The 22,548-nt window shown below is 29.3% G+C and overlaps 1 protein-coding gene across 11 annotated transcripts in view; it reads right to left on the bottom strand.

Annotated features, from left to right (window-relative positions):
• Positions 1-22,548, bottom strand: part of LOC130892245 (Ca(2+)/calmodulin-responsive adenylate cyclase) — a 95,081-nt gene that overhangs the window by 17,285 nt on the left and 55,248 nt on the right. For 3 of the 11 annotated variants that reach the window (XM_057797507.1, XM_057797509.1, XM_057797511.1), the window contains exons 10-16: positions 19,186-19,263; positions 18,264-18,344; positions 13,029-13,214; positions 3,048-3,326; positions 2,586-2,842; positions 1,537-1,777; positions 938-1,319 (exon numbers count right to left, since the gene is read on the bottom strand). In XM_057797507.1, the coding sequence (XP_057653490.1) occupies positions 938-1,319; positions 1,537-1,777; positions 2,586-2,842; positions 3,048-3,326; positions 13,029-13,214; positions 18,264-18,344; positions 19,186-19,263 (1,504 nt within the window). The remainder of the gene's footprint in view (positions 1-937; positions 1,320-1,536; positions 1,778-2,585; positions 2,843-3,047; positions 3,327-13,028; positions 13,215-18,263; positions 18,345-19,185; positions 19,264-22,548) is intronic. The other 8 variants (XM_057797513.1, XM_057797515.1, XM_057797512.1 and 5 more) reach the window with 5 other exon arrangements.

Below are 22,548 nucleotides of genomic sequence, written 5' to 3'. Positions count from 1 at the left end.
CCGATACACAATTAGAACATTAAAACAGAAGAAGAAACTGGGAAAATACGTGTCAATAGCTCAAAAAAAGAAGAGGATAAACACTCTGAAGTTTATTGGAGAGTAAATGAAAGAAAAATTCACTCTAGTAAGAAAAATAGAATCAAAAAAAGAAGAAGGATGATTTTTGAAGGGTCTGACTACACCGATACACAATTAGAACATTAAAACAGAAGAAGAAACTGGGAAAATACGTGTCAATAGCTCAAAAAAAGAAGAGGATAAACACTCTGAAGTTTATTGGAGAGTAAATGAAAGAAAAATTCACTCTAGTAAGAAAAATAGAATCAAAAAAAGAAGAAGGATGATTTTTGAAGGGTCTGACTACACCGATACACAATTAGAACATTAAAACAGAAGAAGAAACTGGGAAAATACGTGTCAATAGCTCAAAAAAAGAAGAGGATAAACACTCTGAAGTTTATTGGAGAGTAAATGAAAGAAAAATTCACTCTAGTAAGAAAAATAGAATCAAAAAAAGAAGAAGGATGATTTTTGAAGGGTCTGACTACACCGATACACAATTAGAACATTAAAACAGAAGAAGAAACTGGGAAAATACGTGTCAATAGCTCAAAAAAGAAGAGGATAAACACTCTGAAGTTTATTGGAGAGTAAATGAAAGAAAAATTCACTGTAGTAAGAAAAATAGAACCAAAAAAAAGAAGAAGGATGACTTTTGAAGGGTCTGACACACAAACAGAACATTAAAACAGAAGAAGAAACTAGAAAAATGCCGTAAGCTACAGGAAAATCAGAGGGGAGATGAGGTGATGGATGGGTGGTTGTTTTTGGACACTATAAATCGAATATTTTGTGATATTATGGGGTGATGTACAGATGGGGATGCCCGAAACGCCATTTTAAGTTTGTTATATGTTGAAAAATGTCTACTTACCGACTCTCAGCATAAAATTATTATAAGAATTTTCATTAATGTTCAAAAGTCTGTCCCGCATGGCGAAAACGAATTCCACTAAAGTACTGAGATGCGTACCGGCCGTATGTTCATCGTCGTCCAAAATTCTCAGATCGGGCATCAAACCGACGGCCGCCATATAAGTAGAACCTACAGTTTTAATTTTATCAATAGCTTTGAACCTTTCTTCGGATAACAAATCGTCGAAATCCGCTATGATTTCGTTGAGTAAACGAAGGCATTCGACACCCTGATTATTCCCGTCTAATTCCGTATAAAATTCGTGGTAGTTCGTAATCGAAGCGAAGACGACTCCAACGCGCGAGTAGCTTTGATGGTAGAGTTCCTGCGATAGAGTAGTCTGTAAGAAAATTTCGAGGGGGTGGGTTTTAAACCTCGGATGTGCAGTCAACATTTCCTTTTGAGGGATGAACAACGTTCTCACGTAATAAAAAACGAAATATTAAATTTTAATATATAAAAAGAAAATTGTTCAACCTCCGAAGAACGACGACAACGAAACTAATAACACAAATGTTGTCTACACGAACACAATCGACGTTTTTTCTACGACTTACCATGTTATTTCGAAATTGATTATCTAAAAAGTGCGTGGCGACGTGCGCCGGAAGTAAATTGAACAGTATCCTTTTATTCGAATGTTGCAAAGCGTCCATTTCCCTTTTTTCTTCGTTGGCTTGAATCTGCCACAAGAAATCCAATCTGGCCGTCCATTCGACTTGTCTACCGTGCAGTAGAACCGCCAATACGAACATCAACACTTCCACAACGCTCAAAACGTGAAGCGGAATTATCGAACTGTAAAAAAGTTCCTTAACTAACTTTTAAATGTTTTAACAATTTCTATCAACCTTGGCCTCGCATTGGTTCGACTTAGTTCATTTTGAAAGTCGGAACGGTGCCTTACAAACCAAAAATTAGACAAGTCAGAACCTGCATGTACCGGCTGATTTGTTTATAATTGTAGTTTAGTCCCATGCGAGGGGCTGCGAATTATGTTCGTCCACGAAAATGCGGCAATGAAGAAAAACGTCAAAATCAACAATTAAGGGGTTGAAAAGTACATAAAAAGTTTTTGGGGCTATGAAAAGGGATGTTTTGGACTGGCGACGTGGTAAAAATTGAAGGCTAAGGAATTTTAGAAAAGAAAAAAATACAAAATCAATTTTCGGGGTGATATATCTCGGAAAGGGGTGGATTGAGACAACCCATCTAATCTAGCCTCCTGAATTTTGTCGCGTATTAAAAATCCCGTAACGATATGGACTGCGAAGCAGGTCCTGTTCTTTCATAATCTAAAACTTGACGTATACGGAATTCTCAAAAATATTATTTACATGTTATACGTCCAGGATTTGTTATTATGGTGTTTATAACTATTTTACAGTATGTTATTACTGTTTTTTTATAAAAAATTTGCACGAAGACCTATTTATTTGTTTACTTTCTAAAACCGAATTATCGAGAAATCCTTTTTGTATAAATAGACGCTTGTTGATCCCGAAAACATCGGGATAGACAAATAAATAGTGTGTTTAAATAAATTAGTATAGTAAAAAATTAGATTTTTAGTGCAAGTTTAGTGAATAGTAGTAGTAGTACTCACCTTACTCTAATATCGTAGCAAAAAAACAGCTCAATATGAGATAATTCGATATGCAAGATGTAAACGGTTGACATTACGACAAGTAAGGAAGCCTTAAGTAATATAGGTAGCCTTAAAAAAATAGCCACAGCCAAATATCCAAGGGCACATGATAGGACGATGTATTGAGGTAAAGGGCAAGCCCTGTGGTCCCTACCGTCTAAAGTGATGTTTACAGTAGAATGAGGTATGCAATTTGTATCCGGCAGACAAGTAAACTAAAAAAAAAAAAAAAGTAAAAATATACATTTCAATTATGAATAAAGAACAAGCTCGCGAAATGGGTCCTTAGACCGGCCCTGTCCTGCTACAATGGAATTTTAAAATTCGGCGAATTCGCGCGGCGCCTTTGATCAACTTTTTATTATAGAAAACGGTTTATTAGAAAGTAAAAAGATATTGTACAGATAGTTTTCAACTTACCACATTGACTTGTGCAACCGTATACACTAAAATGATGGTGAATACTGTAATGGCTAATCTGAGAATGAAACTCTGCGAAATATCCCATAGTATCCAACGTAGTCTTACTGCTAATAAAAGCATGAGTACTACCGCTATCCATACGAAAGAAACGAGAAATAAAATGAAGAGAATGGTGGTTCTTGGTAGTACTATAGCTTGGAGGGTGCTTAGAAGTACTAGTAGAACCAAGGCACAGGCTAAAGTCGAGCTGTAACCCACATCTACGTCGTGGTGGTACTTAAAGAAAAATATCGATGTTTATAATTCATATAAAATCAATTCCGATATCATGAATTGTATTCCAGATTGTTTTAATAAAGATAACTTTCGAGGTCAAAGGGCAATGAACTCTAAAAAGGAAGTAATCGTTAGAAACTGTCATTTTATTATCCCAAATTATTTTTTTTTTCGAACAAAAAAACCTTTTATGCAAAAAATTATTTTTCAATTTTCAAATCACATTTTGTTTCATAACTTCTAACTTTATGTTATATAACTCGCTTTGTATAATTATGAAATAGGTGTCGTATTTTTTTTATGATAGTATTAACGTTTCTCTTTCGATTTTTTTGTATTACAACGTTGCCAGTTCGCAACTGTAGGTACTATAAATTTATTAGTGTTATTTTTCGCAAAAATGTTTACTTCAAGTTTCACCTTGTATATTTCCTAAAAATATGAAATTGATGAATACACACATATGAAGTCACTTAGACACACATTTTCTTAGTTGATTCATGCAAAAAACAAATCGATATCTCATATAGTTTCCGAAATATTAATTTTTTTATACAAGCATGTCAGAAATTCGTAATTTTTTTACCAAAAAAAAATGAAAATATGGATTTATAGAGAAGATATGTGAAAAATTATGTTTCCTTATGTATTTTTTCCAGTAGAAACCAGAAATTTCATCAATTTTCAAATCGAAATTATTGTTTTCCGGAAAATTGAGGAACAAAAACGATTTTTTCAATTTTCAAAACAAAAATATTAAATTTGATTTTAAAAATTTTAATTTGATGCTTTTTAACTCGCTTTGTATAATCACTAGGAAGTTGTTGTATTTTTTTAAAATAGTATCAACGTTTTTCTTTCGTTTTTTTTTGTATTACAACGTTGCCAGTCTACAACTGTAGATATTATGAAATTTTATAGCGTTATTTTTCAAAAAAAAATTATATCGACTTTCACCCTGTATATTTCCCACAAATATAAAAATGGAGGAACTTTATATGAATAGTAATTGAGATACATGTATTTTCAATTGATTCAAGCAAAAATCAAATCGATATCTTACATAGTTTCCGAAATATTAATTTTTTTATACAAGCATGTCAGAAATTCGTAATTTTTTGATAAAAAAAATGAAAATATGGATTTATAGAGAAGATATGTAAAAAATTATGTTTCCTTATGAACGTTTTTTTTGTATTACAACGTTGCCAGTTCACAACTGTAGATATTATGAAATTTTATAGCGTTATTTGTCAAAAAAAATTCATATCGACTTTCACCCTGTATATTTCCCACAAATATAAAAATGAAGGAACTTTATATGAATAGTAATTGAGATACATGTATTTTCAATTGATTCAAGCAAAAATCAAATCGATATCTTACATAGTTTCCGAAATATTAATTTTTTTATACAGGCATGTCACAAATTCGTGATTTTTTTTTCCAAAAAAAAACAAAAATATCGATTTATAGAGAAGATATGTAAAAAATTATGTTTCCTTATGAACGTTTTTCTTTCGTTTTTTTTGTATTACAACGTTGCCAGTTCACAACTGTAGATATTATGAAATTTTATAGCGTTATTTGTCACAAAAAATTCATATCGACTTTCACCCTGTATATTTCCCACAAATATAAAAATGAAGGAACTTTATATGAATAGTAATTGAGATACATGTATTTTCAATTGATTCAAGCAAAAATCAAATCGATATCTTACATAGTTTCCGAAATATTAATTTTTTTATACAGGCATGTCACAAATTCGTGATTTTTTTTCCAAAAAAAAACAAAAATATCGATTTATAGAGAAGATATGTAAAAAATTATGTTTCCTTATGAACGTTTTTCTTTCGTTTTTTTTTGTATTACAACGTTGCCAGTTCACAACTGTAGATAATATGAAATTTTATAGCGTTATTTGTCAAAAAAAATTTATATCGACTTTCACCCTGTATATTTCCCACAAATATAAAAATGAAGGAACTTTATATGAATAGTAATTGAGATACATGTATTTTCAATTGATTCAAGCAAAAATCAAATCGATATCTTACATAGTTTCCGAAATATTAATTTTTTTATACAAGCATGTCAGAAATTCGTAATTTTTTGATAAAAAAAATGAAAATATGGATTTATAGAGAAGATATGTAAAAAATTATGTTTCCTTATGAACGTTTTTCTTTCGTTTTTTTTGTATTACAACGTTGCCAGTTCACAACTGTAGATATTATGAAATTTTATAGCGTTATTTGTCACAAAAAATTCATATCGACTTTCACCCTGTATATTTCCCACAAATATAAAAATGAAGGAACTTTATATGAATAGTAATTGAGATACATGTATTTTCAATTGATTCAAGCAAAAATCAAATCGATATCTTATATAGTTTCCGAAATATTAATTTTTTTATACAGGCATGTCAGAAATTCGTGATTTTTTTTTTCCAAAAAAAAACAAAAATATCGATTTATAGAGAAGATATTTAAAAAATTATGTTTCCTTATGAACGTTTTTCTTTCGTTTTTTTTGTATTACAACGTTGCCAGTTCACAACTGTAGATAATATGAAATTTTATAGCGTTATTTGTCAAAAAAAATTTATATCGACTTTCACCCTGTATATTTCCCACAAATATAAAAATGAAGGAACTTTATATGAATAGTAATTGAGATACATGTATTTTCAATTGATTCAAGCAAAAATCAAATCGATATCTTACATAGTTTCCGAAATATTAATTTTTTTATACAAGCATGTCAGAAATTCGTAATTTTTTGATAAAAAAAATGAAAATATGGATTTATAGAGAAGATATGTAAAAAATTATGTTTCCTTATGAACGTTTTTCTTTCGTTTTTTTTGTATTACAACGTTGCCAGTTCACAACTGTAGATATTATGATAGGTTATAGCGTTATTTGTCAAAAAAAATTTATATCGACTTTCACCCTGTATATTTCCCACAAATATAAAAATGAAGGAACTTTATATGAATAGTAATTGAGATACATGTATTTTCAATTGATTCAAGCAAAAATCAAATCGATATCTTACATAGTTTCCGAAATATTAATTTTTTTATACAGGCATGTCACAAATTCGTGATTTTTTTTTCCAAAAAAAAAACAAAAATATCGATTTATAGAGAAGATATGTAAAAAATTATGTTTCCTTATGAACGTTTTTCTTTCGTTTTTTTTGTATTACAACGTTGCCAGTTCACAACTGTAGATATGAAATTTTATAGCGTTATTTGTCACAAAAAATTCATATCGACTTTCACCCTGTATATTTCCCACAAATATAAAAATGAAGGAACTTTATATGAATAGTAATTGAGATACATGTATTTTCAATTGATTCAAGCAAAAATCAAATCGATATCTTACATAGTTTCCGAAATATTAATTTTTTTATACAAGCATGTCAGAAATTCGTAATTTTTTGATAAAAAAAATGAAAATATGGATTTATAGAGAAGATATGTAAAAAATTATGTTTCCTTATGAACGTTTTTCTTTCGTTTTTTTTGTATTACAACGTTGCCAGTTCACAACTGTAGATATTATGAAATTTTATAGCGTTATTTGTCAAAAAAAATTCATATCGACTTTCACCCTGTATATTTCCCACAAATATAAAAATGAAGGAACTTTATATGAATAGTAATTGAGATACATGTATTTTCAATTGATTCAAGCAAAAATCAAATCGATATCTTACATAGTTTCCGAAATATTAATTTTTTTATACAGGCATGTCAGAAATTCGTGATTTTTTTTTCCAAAAAAAAAACAAAAATATCGATTTATAGAGAAGATATGTAAAAAATTATGTTTCCTTATGAACGTTTTTCTTTCGTTTTTTTGTATTACAACGTTGCCAGTTCACAACTGTAGATATTATGAAATTTTATAGCGTTATTTGTCAAAAAAAATTTATATCGACTTTCACCCTGTATATTTCCCACAAATATAAAAATGAAGGAACTTTATATGAATAGTAATTGAGATACACGTTTTTTTAATTGATTCATGCAAAAATCAAATCGATGTCTCACATAGTTTCCGAAATATTAATTTTTTTATACAGGCATGTCAGAAATTTGTGATTTTTTGACCAAAAAAATGAAAATATGGGTTTATAGAGAAGATATGTAGAAAATTATGTTTCCTTATGAACGTTTTTTTTGTATTACAACGTTGCCAGTTCACAACTGTAGATATTATGAAATTTTATAGCGTTATTTTTCAAAAAAAAAATTATATCGACTTTCACCCTGTATATTTCCCACAAATATAAAAATGAAGGAACTTTATATGAATAGTAATTGAGATACATGTATTCTCAATTGATTCAAGCAAAAATCAAATCGATATCTTACATAGTTTCCGAAATATTAATTTTTTTATACAGGCATGTCAGAAATTCGTAATTTTTTTACCAAAAAAAAATGAAAATATGGATTTATAGAGAAGATATGTGAAAAATTATGTTTCCTTATGTATTTTTTCCAGTAGAAACCAGAAATTTCATCAATTTTCAAATCGAAATTATTGTTTTCCGGAAAATTGAGGAACAAAAACGATTTTTTCAATTTTCAAAACAAAAATATTAAATTTGATTTTAAAAATTTTAATTTGATGCTTTTTAACTCGCTTTGTATAATCACTAGGAAGTTGTTGTATTTTTTTAAAATAGTATCAACGTTTTTCTTTCGTTTTTTTTTGTATTACAACGTTGCCAGTCTACAACTGTAGATATTATGAAATTTTATAGCGTTATTTTTCAAAAAAAAATTATATCGACTTTCACCCTGTATATTTCCCACAAATATAAAAATGGAGGAACTTTATATGAATAGTAATTGAGATACATGTATTTTCAATTGATTCAAGCAAAAATCAAATCGATATCTTACATAGTTTCCGAAATATTAATTTTTTTATACAAGCATGTCAGAAATTCGTAATTTTTTGATAAAAAAAATGAAAATATGGATTTATAGAGAAGATATGTAAAAAATTATGTTTCCTTATGAACGTTTTTTTTGTATTACAACGTTGCCAGTTCACAACTGTAGATATTATGAAATTTTATAGCGTTATTTGTCAAAAAAAATTCATATCGACTTTCACCCTGTATATTTCCCACAAATATAAAAATGAAGGAACTTTATATGAATAGTAATTGAGATACATGTATTTTCAATTGATTCAAGCAAAAATCAAATCGATATCTTACATAGTTTCCGAAATATTAATTTTTTTATACAGGCATGTCACAAATTCGTGATTTTTTTTTCCAAAAAAAAACAAAAATATCGATTTATAGAGAAGATATGTAAAAAATTATGTTTCCTTATGAACGTTTTTCTTTCGTTTTTTTTGTATTACAACGTTGCCAGTTCACAACTGTAGATATTATGAAATTTTATAGCGTTATTTGTCACAAAAAATTCATATCGACTTTCACCCTGTATATTTCCCACAAATATAAAAATGAAGGAACTTTATATGAATAGTAATTGAGATACATGTATTTTCAATTGATTCAAGCAAAAATCAAATCGATATCTTACATAGTTTCCGAAATATTAATTTTTTTATACAGGCATGTCACAAATTCGTGATTTTTTTTCCAAAAAAAAACAAAAATATCGATTTATAGAGAAGATATGTAAAAAATTATGTTTCCTTATGAACGTTTTTCTTTCGTTTTTTTTTGTATTACAACGTTGCCAGTTCACAACTGTAGATAATATGAAATTTTATAGCGTTATTTGTCAAAAAAAATTTATATCGACTTTCACCCTGTATATTTCCCACAAATATAAAAATGAAGGAACTTTATATGAATAGTAATTGAGATACATGTATTTTCAATTGATTCAAGCAAAAATCAAATCGATATCTTACATAGTTTCCGAAATATTAATTTTTTTATACAAGCATGTCAGAAATTCGTAATTTTTTGATAAAAAAAATGAAAATATGGATTTATAGAGAAGATATGTAAAAAATTATGTTTCCTTATGAACGTTTTTCTTTCGTTTTTTTTGTATTACAACGTTGCCAGTTCACAACTGTAGATATTATGAAATTTTATAGCGTTATTTGTCACAAAAAATTCATATCGACTTTCACCCTGTATATTTCCCACAAATATAAAAATGAAGGAACTTTATATGAATAGTAATTGAGATACATGTATTTTCAATTGATTCAAGCAAAAATCAAATCGATATCTTATATAGTTTCCGAAATATTAATTTTTTTATACAGGCATGTCAGAAATTCGTGATTTTTTTTTTCCAAAAAAAAACAAAAATATCGATTTATAGAGAAGATATTTAAAAAATTATGTTTCCTTATGAACGTTTTTCTTTCGTTTTTTTTGTATTACAACGTTGCCAGTTCACAACTGTAGATAATATGAAATTTTATAGCGTTATTTGTCAAAAAAAATTTATATCGACTTTCACCCTGTATATTTCCCACAAATATAAAAATGAAGGAACTTTATATGAATAGTAATTGAGATACATGTATTTTCAATTGATTCAAGCAAAAATCAAATCGATATCTTACATAGTTTCCGAAATATTAATTTTTTTATACAAGCATGTCAGAAATTCGTAATTTTTTGATAAAAAAAATGAAAATATGGATTTATAGAGAAGATATGTAAAAAATTATGTTTCCTTATGAACGTTTTTCTTTCGTTTTTTTTGTATTACAACGTTGCCAGTTCACAACTGTAGATATTATGATAGGTTATAGCGTTATTTGTCAAAAAAAATTTATATCGACTTTCACCCTGTATATTTCCCACAAATATAAAAATGAAGGAACTTTATATGAATAGTAATTGAGATACATGTATTTTCAATTGATTCAAGCAAAAATCAAATCGATATCTTACATAGTTTCCGAAATATTAATTTTTTTATACAGGCATGTCACAAATTCGTGATTTTTTTTTCCAAAAAAAAAACAAAAATATCGATTTATAGAGAAGATATGTAAAAAATTATGTTTCCTTATGAACGTTTTTCTTTCGTTTTTTTTGTATTACAACGTTGCCAGTTCACAACTGTAGATATGAAATTTTATAGCGTTATTTGTCACAAAAAATTCATATCGACTTTCACCCTGTATATTTCCCACAAATATAAAAATGAAGGAACTTTATATGAATAGTAATTGAGATACATGTATTTTCAATTGATTCAAGCAAAAATCAAATCGATATCTTACATAGTTTCCGAAATATTAATTTTTTTATACAAGCATGTCAGAAATTCGTAATTTTTTGATAAAAAAAATGAAAATATGGATTTATAGAGAAGATATGTAAAAAATTATGTTTCCTTATGAACGTTTTTCTTTCGTTTTTTTTGTATTACAACGTTGCCAGTTCACAACTGTAGATATTATGAAATTTTATAGCGTTATTTGTCAAAAAAAATTCATATCGACTTTCACCCTGTATATTTCCCACAAATATAAAAATGAAGGAACTTTATATGAATAGTAATTGAGATACATGTATTTTCAATTGATTCAAGCAAAAATCAAATCGATATCTTACATAGTTTCCGAAATATTAATTTTTTTATACAGGCATGTCAGAAATTCGTGATTTTTTTTTCCAAAAAAAAAACAAAAATATCGATTTATAGAGAAGATATGTAAAAAATTATGTTTCCTTATGAACGTTTTTCTTTCGTTTTTTTGTATTACAACGTTGCCAGTTCACAACTGTAGATATTATGAAATTTTATAGCGTTATTTGTCAAAAAAAATTTATATCGACTTTCACCCTGTATATTTCCCACAAATATAAAAATGAAGGAACTTTATATGAATAGTAATTGAGATACACGTTTTTTTAATTGATTCATGCAAAAATCAAATCGATGTCTCACATAGTTTCCGAAATATTAATTTTTTTATACAGGCATGTCAGAAATTTGTGATTTTTTGACCAAAAAAATGAAAATATGGGTTTATAGAGAAGATATGTAGAAAATTATGTTTCCTTATGAACGTTTTTTTTGTATTACAACGTTGCCAGTTCACAACTGTAGATATTATGAAATTTTATAGCGTTATTTTTCAAAAAAAAAATTATATCGACTTTCACCCTGTATATTTCCCACAAATATAAAAATGAAGGAACTTTATATGAATAGTAATTGAGATACATGTATTCTCAATTGATTCAAGCAAAAATCAAATCGATATCTTACATAGTTTCCGAAATATTAATTTTTTTATACAGGCATGTCAGAAATTTGTGATTTTTTGACCAAAAAAATGAAAATATGGGTTTATAGAGAAGATATGTAGAAAATTATGTTTCCTTATGAACGTTTTTTTTGTATTACAACGTTGCCAGTTCACAACTGTAGATATTATGAAATTTTATAGCGTTATTTTTCAAAAAAAAAATTATATCGACTTTCACCCTGTATATTTCCCACAAATATAAAAATGAAGGAACTTTATATGAATAGTAATTGAGATACATGTATTCTCAATTGATTCAAGCAAAAATCAAATCGATATCTTACATAGTTTCCGAAATATTAATTTTTTTATACAGGCATGTCAGAAATTTGTGATTTTTTGACCAAAAAAATGAAAATATGGGTTTATAGAGAAGATATGTAGAAAATTATGTTTCCTTATGAACGTTTTTCTTTCGTTTTTTTGTATTACAACGTTGCCAGTTCACAACTGTAGATATTATGAAATTTTATAGCGTTATTTGTCAAAAAAAATTTATATCGACTTTCACCCTGTATATTTCCCACAAATATAAAAATGAAGGAACTTTATATGAATAGTAATTGAGATACACGTTTTTTTAATTGATTCATGCAAAAATCAAATCGATGTCTCACATAGTTTCCGAAATATTAATTTTTTTATACAGGCATGTCAGAAATTTGTGATTTTTTGACCAAAAAAATGAAAATATGGGTTTATAGAGAAGATATGTAGAAAATTATGTTTCCTTATGAACGTTTTTTTTGTATTACAACGTTGCCAGTTCACAACTGTAGATATTATGAAATTTTATAGCGTTATTTTTCAAAAAAAAAATTATATCGACTTTCACCCTGTATATTTCCCACAAATATAAAAATGAAGGAACTTTATATGAATAGTAATTGAGATACATGTATTCTCAATTGATTCAAGCAAAAATCAAATCGATGTCTCACATAGTTTCCGAAATATTAATTTTTTTATACAGGCATGTCAGAAATTTGTGATTTTTTGACCAAAAAAATGAAAATATGGGTTTATAGAGAAGATATGTAGAAAATTATGTTTCCTTATGAACGTTTTTTTTGTATTACAACGTTGCCAGTTCACAACTGTAGATATTATGAAATTTTATAGCGTTATTTTTCAAAAAAAAAATTATATCGACTTTCACCCTGTATATTTCCCACAAATATAAAAATGAAGGAACTTTATATGAATAGTAATTGAGATACATGTATTCTCAATGGATTCAAACAAAAAACAAATAGATATCTCTTATAGTTTCGAAAAAATAAATTTTTTTATACAAACATGTCAGAAATTTCAAAAGAAATTATCAAAATCGAGTTTGACCCTGTATATTTTCTACAAATATGAATCTGAAGGCTCCAAAAATTTCTTCACTCACTTGATCTTCTTTATGTCTATCCTTAAAACAGAGAGTGACTAAGTTGACGTGCGTCGATTTTTCCCTATCGATACTCCTTGCCTCGATGGCCTGACCCAAATATTTATTCACCCTATTCGAAGGCTGGTGATAGACGCTGGAATGTCTCTTCTTAAAAGGCCTCTTAAATTTTTCCGTCACCTTATTCTAAAACAGAAGACGAATTAGTCGATAAACCATTAGCATATTGCAGAATTAACCAACTAAAAAAAAAAAATTGTTTCAGTACTAATTTAAAAGTGTAATTTAACAAACAAAATTTCTGAATATATTTTGAACATCTACTTTCTTTTTTTTTAAATTGGTCAAGTCTTTGAAAGTATTTGAAAGCAAAAAAAGCGTGACTACAATTTTACTGCGAGATGTATGTGCAGAAATATTTTTTGTGTCGAGGGATCCAAGCGATTGAACTAGCAACAACAAACCAAGCCGAGGTTATTAGTGCATTTTTTCAATATAAAATTTTATAGTATGTGCAGTTTTTTTTTAAATATCCTTTCATCAAAATATTATTTAAGATATATATGAATTCAAATAATTGTTTTATTGAAATTATAAAGTGACAAAAGTTATTACTAAATTTCTATAATTTATCATAATTTCTAATAATAAGCGCGGTTGCCAGACTAACTATTTTTCCTTGTAACTAATATTTTTAAAACGAAAAATTAATTTAATAGAAAACACTAAGTCAAAACGAGATTTACTACACATTAGGGTTAGTAAAAAGGCATTTTTTTTTATACGTAATGTGTCGTATTATACAGTGAGGAAAAAAAAACGACATTTTCGTTATTTTAAGAAATTCTGATTTTTATTTTTAAAAATTAAAAACTGGAATTTATACCAGGGTTAATTCGAGTTGGCAGGATTGTAGGACCATAAAAAAGATACCGTCAGATGTAGTTATACAGGGTGGCGCAATAGAACGTGTATATTTTTTTCGCGAAGGGGAGGGGGAGGCATGAGTCGTTTCGACGAAAAACGTCTCGCTTTTTGTGTTCGCACTTTTTACGACAACGATCGTTCAGCAAAGGAATTATTGGCCATTTCTTCTTTGAACAACTAATTTCTCTAAGGGGTGATATCCCTTGGCCCCCGCGTAGCCCCGACTTGACGTTTATTGATTTTTTTTTGTGGGGACACGTCAAACATGAAGTCTACATGAACAATCCGAGGAAAATCGGTCAGCTAAAGGAAAATATCCGCCAAGAAATGGCAGCAATTACCCCAGATTTATTTTTTTTGCCTATACTTAATAAATGCACGTTCTATTGCGTCATCCTGTATATAATCCAGTTACAACAAGCCGTGATTCGGTTAAATTGTTCAAAATATAATTACGAATGAAATTTTTAAATCCCCCACCATTCCAATGTGTGTAAAAAAATTAACTAAAGGTCGAAGGTAAAAAAAATTATTATTTCTTCATTTTTAGCAAAATTGTAAGTTTTATCAAAAAAATACCTCAGACGAAAATTGTAGATTATAAAATTATCTATAAAAAACGTACCGAAATTTTTTTTCTACGAGCCACCGTTTCTGAGATATAACGATTCAAAAAGTTGTAAAGGTAAAAAAAATTAGTTTTTCGCGATTATCAGCAAAACGGTGAGTTTTATCATAAAAATATTTCAGATGAAAATTGTAGATTATAAAATTATCTATAAAAAACGTACCGAAATTTTTTTTCTACGAGCCACCGTTTCTGAAATATAAGGATTCAAAAAGTTGTAAAGGTAAAAAAAATTAGTTTTTCGCGATTATCAGCAAAACGGTGAGTTTTATCATAAAAATATTTCAGATAAAAATTGTAGATTATAAAATTATCTACAAAAAACGTATAGATACTTTTTTTCTTACGATCCACCGTTTCTGAGATATAAGGATTCAAAAAGTTGTAATGGTAAAAAAAAATTAGTTTTTCGCGATTATCAGCAAAACGGTGAGTTTTATCATAAAAATATTTCAGATGAAAATTGTAGATTATAAAATTATCTACAAAAAACGTATCGATACTTTTTTTCTTACGATCCACCGTTTCTGAGATATAAGGATTCAAAAAGTTGTAATGGTAAAAAAAAATTAGTTTTTCGCGATTATCAGCAAAACGGTGAGTTTTATCATAAAAATATTTCAGATGAAAATTGTAGATTATAAAATTATCTATAAAAAACGTACCGAAATTTTTTTTCTACGAGCCACCGTTTCTGAAATATAAGGATTCAAAAAGTTGTAAAGGTAAAAAAAAATTAGTTTTTCGCGATTATCAGCAAAACGGTGAGTTTTATCATAAAAATATTTCAGATGAAAATTGTAGATTATAAAATTATCTACAAAAAACATATGAATACTTTTTTCCTTACAATCCACCGTTTCTGAGATATAGGGATTCAAAAAGTTGTAAAGGTAAAAAAAAATTAGTTTTTCGCGATTATCAGCAAAACGGTGAGTTTTATCATAAAAATATTTCAGATGAAAATTGTAGATTATAAAATTATCTATAAAAAACGTACCGAAATTTTTTTTCTACGAGCCACCGTTTCTGAAATATAAGGATTCAAAAAGTTGTAAAGGTAAAAAAAAATTAGTTTTTCGCGATTATCAGCAAAACGGTGAGTTTTATCATAAAAATATTTCAGATGAAAATTGTAGATTATAAAATTATCTACAAAAAACGTATAGATACTTTTTTTCTTACGATCCACCGTTTCTGAGATATAAGGATTCAAAAAGTTGTAATGGTAAAAAAAAATTAGTTTTTCGTGATTATCAGCAAAACGGTGAGTTTTATCATAAAAATATTTCAGATGAAAATTGTAGATTATAAAATTATCTATAAAAAACGTACCGAAATTTTTTTTCTACGAGCCACCGTTTCTGAAATATAAGGATTCAAAAAGTTGTAAAGGTAAAAAAAATTAGTTTTTCGCGATTATCAGCAAAACGGCGAGTTTTATCATAAAAATATTTCAGATGAAAATTGTAGATTATAAAATTATCTATAAAAAACGTACCGAAATTTTTTTTCTACGAGCCACCGTTTCTGAAATATAAGGATTCAAAAAGTTGTAAAGGTAAAAAAAAATTAGTTTTTCGCGATTATCAGCAAAACGCTGAGTTTTATCATAAAAATATTTCAGATGAAAATTGTAGATTATAAAATTATCTACAAAAAACGTATCGATACTTTTTTTCTTACGATCCACCGTTTCTGAAATATAAGGATTCAAAAAGTTGTAAAGGTAAAAAAAAATTAGTTTTTCGCGATTATCAGTAGAACGGTGAGTTTTATCATAAAATATTTCAGTTAAAAATTGTAGATTATAAAATTATCTACAAAAAACATATCGATACTTTTTTTCTTACGATCCATCGTTTCTGAGATATCATCATTCGAAATGGTGTAAAAAAATGAAATTGATCAACAACACGTTAGAACCAGTTGAAACTGTCGAAAAAAACTACTGGAGACAATTTTTTGCATAAAGAGATTGCAAAAAATTCGGAATGCATTGTTTTTTGGTATATACAGAGCGTCTAATGTTGAATCACCAAATAAAGATTTCCATACGATGATACATCGCTTTTGATGCACTCAGAATGAAGATTAAGAAGAGAAGGTACGAATCTGAGTAATGGATTGTTATCCGGACTCTTCTTCATCGAAAAGAACCATTTTTTATAGATTTGCTGAATTTAAACGTCGTCGTACAGACACCGATGATGTTGAACGTTCTGGTTGTCCAAAAACAACGACGTGTTGATGATTCAAGGCTGTATAAATCAGTTTTTTTGCGTCGATATGTGACATGGATCCATCACTTCACTCCCAAATCAAAACGATCATCATCTGAATGGATTACAGCCGGTGAACCACGTCCAAAGACATAACAATCAACTGGGTCCATTAATTTGGGAATTTCGTTCGTCGATTATCTCCAAAAGGTAGAGATAATTAATAGCGAACGCTACTTAGAGTTATTGGATCGTTTTAATGTAAAAAAAGGCTTCAAATGTCCACGGTTTCACCAGGAAAATGCGCCGATTCACAACTCGATGGCAACGGTGATCAAATTGCTTCCTCATCCACCGTATAGTCCAGACACGGTCCACAGTGACTCTCTGCACGACATCGAGGAGTTAGAGAAGCCTTAGAATGATTATATTGTTCTGGAGGGTGATTAAATTGATGAATAAAATCGATTATTGGCAAAAAAACTCGATGTTTATACAACTTTTACATTGTAATATCTCAGAAACGGTTTCTCGTAGTAAAAAAACTGTTTTTCTTATTACTTTTTACCTTTAGTAAAATTTTTTCCGTACACGGGAATGGTGGGGGAGCGAAAAATTTATTTACGATTATATTTCGAACAAGTGGTGTCTAATTTGACCGGACTAATAGACGATTTAAATCAGGATTTTATATTTCGAACAAGTTGTGTCTAATTTGACCGGACTAATAGACGATTTAAATCAGGATTTTATATTTCGAACAAGTTGTGTCTAATTTGACCGGACTAATAGACGATTTAAATCAGGATTTTATATTTCGAACAAGTTGTGTCTAATTTGACCGGACTAATAGACGATTTAAATCAGGATTTTATATTTCGAACAAGTTGTGTCTAATTTGACCGGACTAATAGACGATTTAAATCAGGATTTTATATTTCGAACAAGTGGTGTCTAATTTGACCGGACTAATAGACGATTTAAATCAGGATTTTATATTTCGAACAAGTTGTGTCTAATTTGACCGGACTAATAGACGATTTAAATCAGGATTTTATATTTCGAACAAGTTGTGTCTAATTTGACCGGACTAATAGACGATTTAAATCAGGATTTTATATTTCGAACAAGTTGTGTCTAATTTGACCGGACTAATAGACGATTTAAATCAGGATTTTATATTTCGAACAAGTTGTGTCTAATTTGACCGGACTAATAGACGATTTAAATCAGGATTTTATATTTCGAACAAGTTGTGTCTAATTTGATCGGACTAATAGACGATTTAAATCAGGATTTTATATTTCGAACAAGTTGTGTCTAATTTGACCGGACTAATAGACTATTTAAATCAGGATTTCTTGGAATAGCGAAAACACAAATTTAAAAATTCTCGGGAATGAAAGAAAAGATCAAAAAAAAAATTAGAATAGAAAACCAAAGTGAGTTTTAACTCACGTTAACGTCGTTTTCTTGACAGGGAGCGATCTCTTGACGGGGTGAAATTTCTCTATGAAGAACCCTTTGTAGTTCTAGCACCTATAAGCCACATTTAAATACTAAACTAGCTAGAATCGAAGCAATACTACTACTATGGTTAAAAAAACATGTAACATTGAACGTAATCGGAAAAATTTCGTTGAAAATTTCCCAATTATCGTTTAATACTAATTGTATATCCTTCATCCATCAAATGTACCCTTAGGGAAGGAAGAGAATGCTCAAGATTTCCTAATTAATTCGCTTGCAAGTTTTATAAACAAATTTTCAGTTCAGGTCGAAAACTTTTCGTTCAATTCTCGTATTTTTCATTATTTTATTAATAAAATTGGTGTACCCCTCGTAACGAAAGGTGTCAAAATTTTAAAAGCAAATCCCGTTGTATTCGGGGATGTTTTTTTGTGAAAAAAACATTTTTAATTTCAACCAAAAACCTCAATTTTTTCATTTCTCAATACGAAATCCTCTACCTTCCCATAACCACATAAAAATTCATTAAAGAATATCCGTAATTGTTATTTTTCACCCTTAAAACTATTTTCACACGACAAGCCCAAAAAACTCTCGTTTCATGTCGTGAAATTTCCAAAATTTTCGGGGCAAAACGTGAAAAATCATTTTTACGTTTAAAATGGCTTCACCCCCGTTTTACCCCAGATGAATGGAAAACTTATGGAGCTAATATTCCAAGGGGTGACTCCCTACATTGACAATCGAATAATTAACGGCAAATTTTGCATAAAATGACATTTTTTGAGGTTTTTTTTGGTCCGCTAATTTTTTTTTCGCGGAGAAAAAATTTCGAGGGTGAAAAATAAAAATAACGTGAATAAGAGGGGTGTGTGTGTGCCGATTAAGCTTTACGGTGTTTGGAACTCACTTTGCTGGTACTCTGCGCCTGGGCGCCACCCTCGCAAGTCGAAGTATCGGCGTGTAGGGCCCTTTGGAGGTCTAGTACCTACAAACCCACAATTACAACACCACGGGGTGTTTTTTTTTTCTACTCTTTTATTATCTGTGTTTGTGTTGGGTTTACTAAGGGTGAATTTTGAATCTACACTAAGATTGCTTCGAAATAATTACGTTTTTTCTATAGACATAAACTTGACAACACTGGAAAATTGATTTTCATTTTTATATTTACGATTTTTGTTTTATTTCGAAGCAATACCAAAAATTCGTGAAAACTACTTGGTGCTGTGCAATTTGGTGAGTCAACTAAACAAATTCGAGACATTTGACACTGTCTATACAAGAAATTAAAACAGATAAATTAAAAAAACTCAATAAAATTTTGTTTATAAAAAATAAGTTCGCGTAATTTTGAAAATTTGAAGAGTACCCCCAAAACTCTCTCGTGATAGTGGGAGATGAAATTTTCAAAATTCCCACCCGCGAACCTAGTTTTCGTAGTGGGATTGTGGCAAAATTAAACACCAAAGTGTACTAATTCTAATATATTTTTACATTAATTAATTGGGAATTTCGGTGCGTTTTATGGAATATATTTTGATAAAATAACGTCGATATTTTTACCTGTCTAATTTTAAAACAGTAGAGACCTAAAATCAAGACGATTTAGAAACATAATCATAGCAAAAGGTGTGAAAAATAAGAAATTAAATTAATTTTTTTTTATTATTACGATGAAGTATTCGAAAGATCGGAAATATATTAGAATTAGTACACTTCGGTGCTTAATTTTACCACAATCCCACTAATAAAATCCTCTTAATACATGTATACAGGGTGTACTATTTAAAAATCACGTTTATAGGTTGTTTTGAAAAACGCTGTGATTTTATCACTGTTATTTTGCGATTGTATAGACTGTCCCTAAATTTGTTACAGTTTATATACAGAGCGAGACTAAATTAAAAAGTAAATTCATTATTTTGTAAATAAGTTGATTTCTAAAATATTTCTAAAAAATGCTTCAAAAAATATTATTTTTTCGATATTAAATTGAAAAAAAAATTCAAAAAAAAGTTTTTAAATCGTATTTTATTAATACCGAAACTACTAAAACGTGAAAAATTAATTTTTTCATCCCCCGGAAACCCCCAAAATATCAACAATCATTATAATATTTCATATAACCAATTAACTAATTGAAAAAATATAATTTTTTGAAGCTATTTTTTTTTTGGAATTTTTTTTTAAAAATACGTATATTTACTTACAGTTTTAGAAGTAGTTAAAGACAGATAAAGACACTTACCGCATCCTAAAAATGCAAAACAACACCGTCATGCAATAATTACAACATTCAGCGAAAATATAATAATCAAAATGCAAAATTAAATAAATTATTGACATTCCTTAATTTTTATTCAAACTATTTACATCAAATTTCAATGTTAGCAAAATGGATTCTACTCAGGTACGTTTAATTATAAATAAAAAAACATTTTAGACCTAAAATGGTTTCGTCGAGATGTCGCCGGCTACTTTGGGTACTCAGTTAAAAAAATAGAGATGAGGAAAAACGGATAACGCTATAAATAAGTAACTGTTTACATCTAAATTTTTTTATTATCAATATAACGAGATCGTGGGCATTCCTGGGTCATGTCGTGTTGATAAAGCGCCGTTTCGACGAGACAAGACACTAGTACACACCAGAAACAGCGATTATTAACCGTGTTTCGTGGGTTTCATAGCGTGCAAAAGATTGAAACGGTTACAGGGTTCAGCAATTTAACTTTTGCCACGGACAAATCGCGACATATTCTCTAGATTTAGCGACGTGCCACTTTTTATTAGTTGGTTTTCGTAGTTTAGGTACTTTTTAGACTACCCTCGTAAAGCCGATTTTGAAATAGAATTCCAAATTCGTTCTGAATACGTATTAGATTGTATTTAGCTAATGTTGAGTGTAAATCAGTGGAAAAACGTGATTTGGATGAATTAGAAAAAAAAAAGGGGGGGACCCAAATTCCTCCGATTTTATTGCGAGCGTCGTAAAATAATTTTCAGATTGTTTGTATCCGTATTTTGATTTGAACGGTAATAAAATCGAACGGGAACCAATTAAACAGAAATTATCGGAATCGGCGATAATTTTTTTTTTAATTAAAATGCGGAAATTTCTTCCGAATTTCATATTTTCCACCGAATAATAATCGAAATACGTAATTTTTCGAGAAACAACATTTTCTTTATTAATATTTTTATAACGGAAATTGTAGTTAATTTAATAATTTGTATGAAAAAAAAAAAAATTGACATAAACTTCAACTGTCATTATTTTGAAACTACAAAAATTTCCAATGTAATTTTCCTTTCAAATAATTTGAAGTAGTTTCAAACTTCAATAGACTCTTGACGCGTTTCCCAAAGCTTCAATAGACTCAAGGCGCTTTCCTCGAAGCTTCAATAGACTCAAGGCGCTTTCCTCGAAGCTTCAATAGACTCAAAGCGCTTTTTCTAAGGATTTAATAGATTCGAAGCGCTGCCCCAAAGCTTTAATTGCCTTTGGAGCGTTCACCAAAGATTCAATAGACTCAAGGCGCTCTCCCCAAAGATTCAATAGACTCAAGGCGCTTTTCACGAGCTTCAATAGACTCAAAGCGCTTTTTCTAAGGATTTAATAGATTCGAAGCGCTGCCCCAAAGCTTTAATTGCCTTTGGAGCGTTCACCAAAGATTCAATAGACTCAAGGCGCTCTCCCCAAAGATTCAATAGACTCAAAGCGCTTTTCACGAGCTTCAATAGACTCAAAGCGCTTTTCACGAAGCTTCAATAGACCCAAAGCGCTTTTTCTATGACTTTAATAGATTCGAGACGCTGTCCCAAAGTTTTAATTACCTTTGGAGCGTTCCCAAAGCTTCAATAGACTCAAGGCGCTTTTCACGAGCTTCAATAGACTCAAAGCGCTTTTTCTATGGCTTCAATAGACTTAAAGCGCTTTTTCTATGAATTTAATAGATTCGAGACGCTGCCCCAAAGTTTTAATTACCTTTGGAGCGTTCCCAAAGCTTCAATAGACTCAAGGCGCTTTTCACGAGCTTCAATAGACTCAAAGCGCTTTTTCTATGGCTTCAATAGACTTAAAGCGCTTTTTCTATGACTTTAATAGATTCGAGACGCTGCCCCAAAGTTTTAATTACCTTTGGAGCGTTCCCAAAGCTTCAATAGACTCAAGGCGCTTTTCACGAGCTTCAATAGACTCAAAGCGCTTTTTCTATGGCTTAAATAGACTTAAAGCGCTTTTTCTATGACTTCAATTGATTCGAGGCGC

The sequence above is a fragment of the Diorhabda carinulata genome, chromosome 4 (genome assembly GCF_026250575.1).
Source record: "Diorhabda carinulata isolate Delta chromosome 4, icDioCari1.1, whole genome shotgun sequence".
Classification (NCBI taxonomy): domain Eukaryota; kingdom Metazoa; phylum Arthropoda; class Insecta; order Coleoptera; family Chrysomelidae; genus Diorhabda; species Diorhabda carinulata.
The sequence above is the reverse complement of the archived record's forward strand: the minus strand, read 5'-3'. Positions and strand labels throughout refer to the sequence as shown.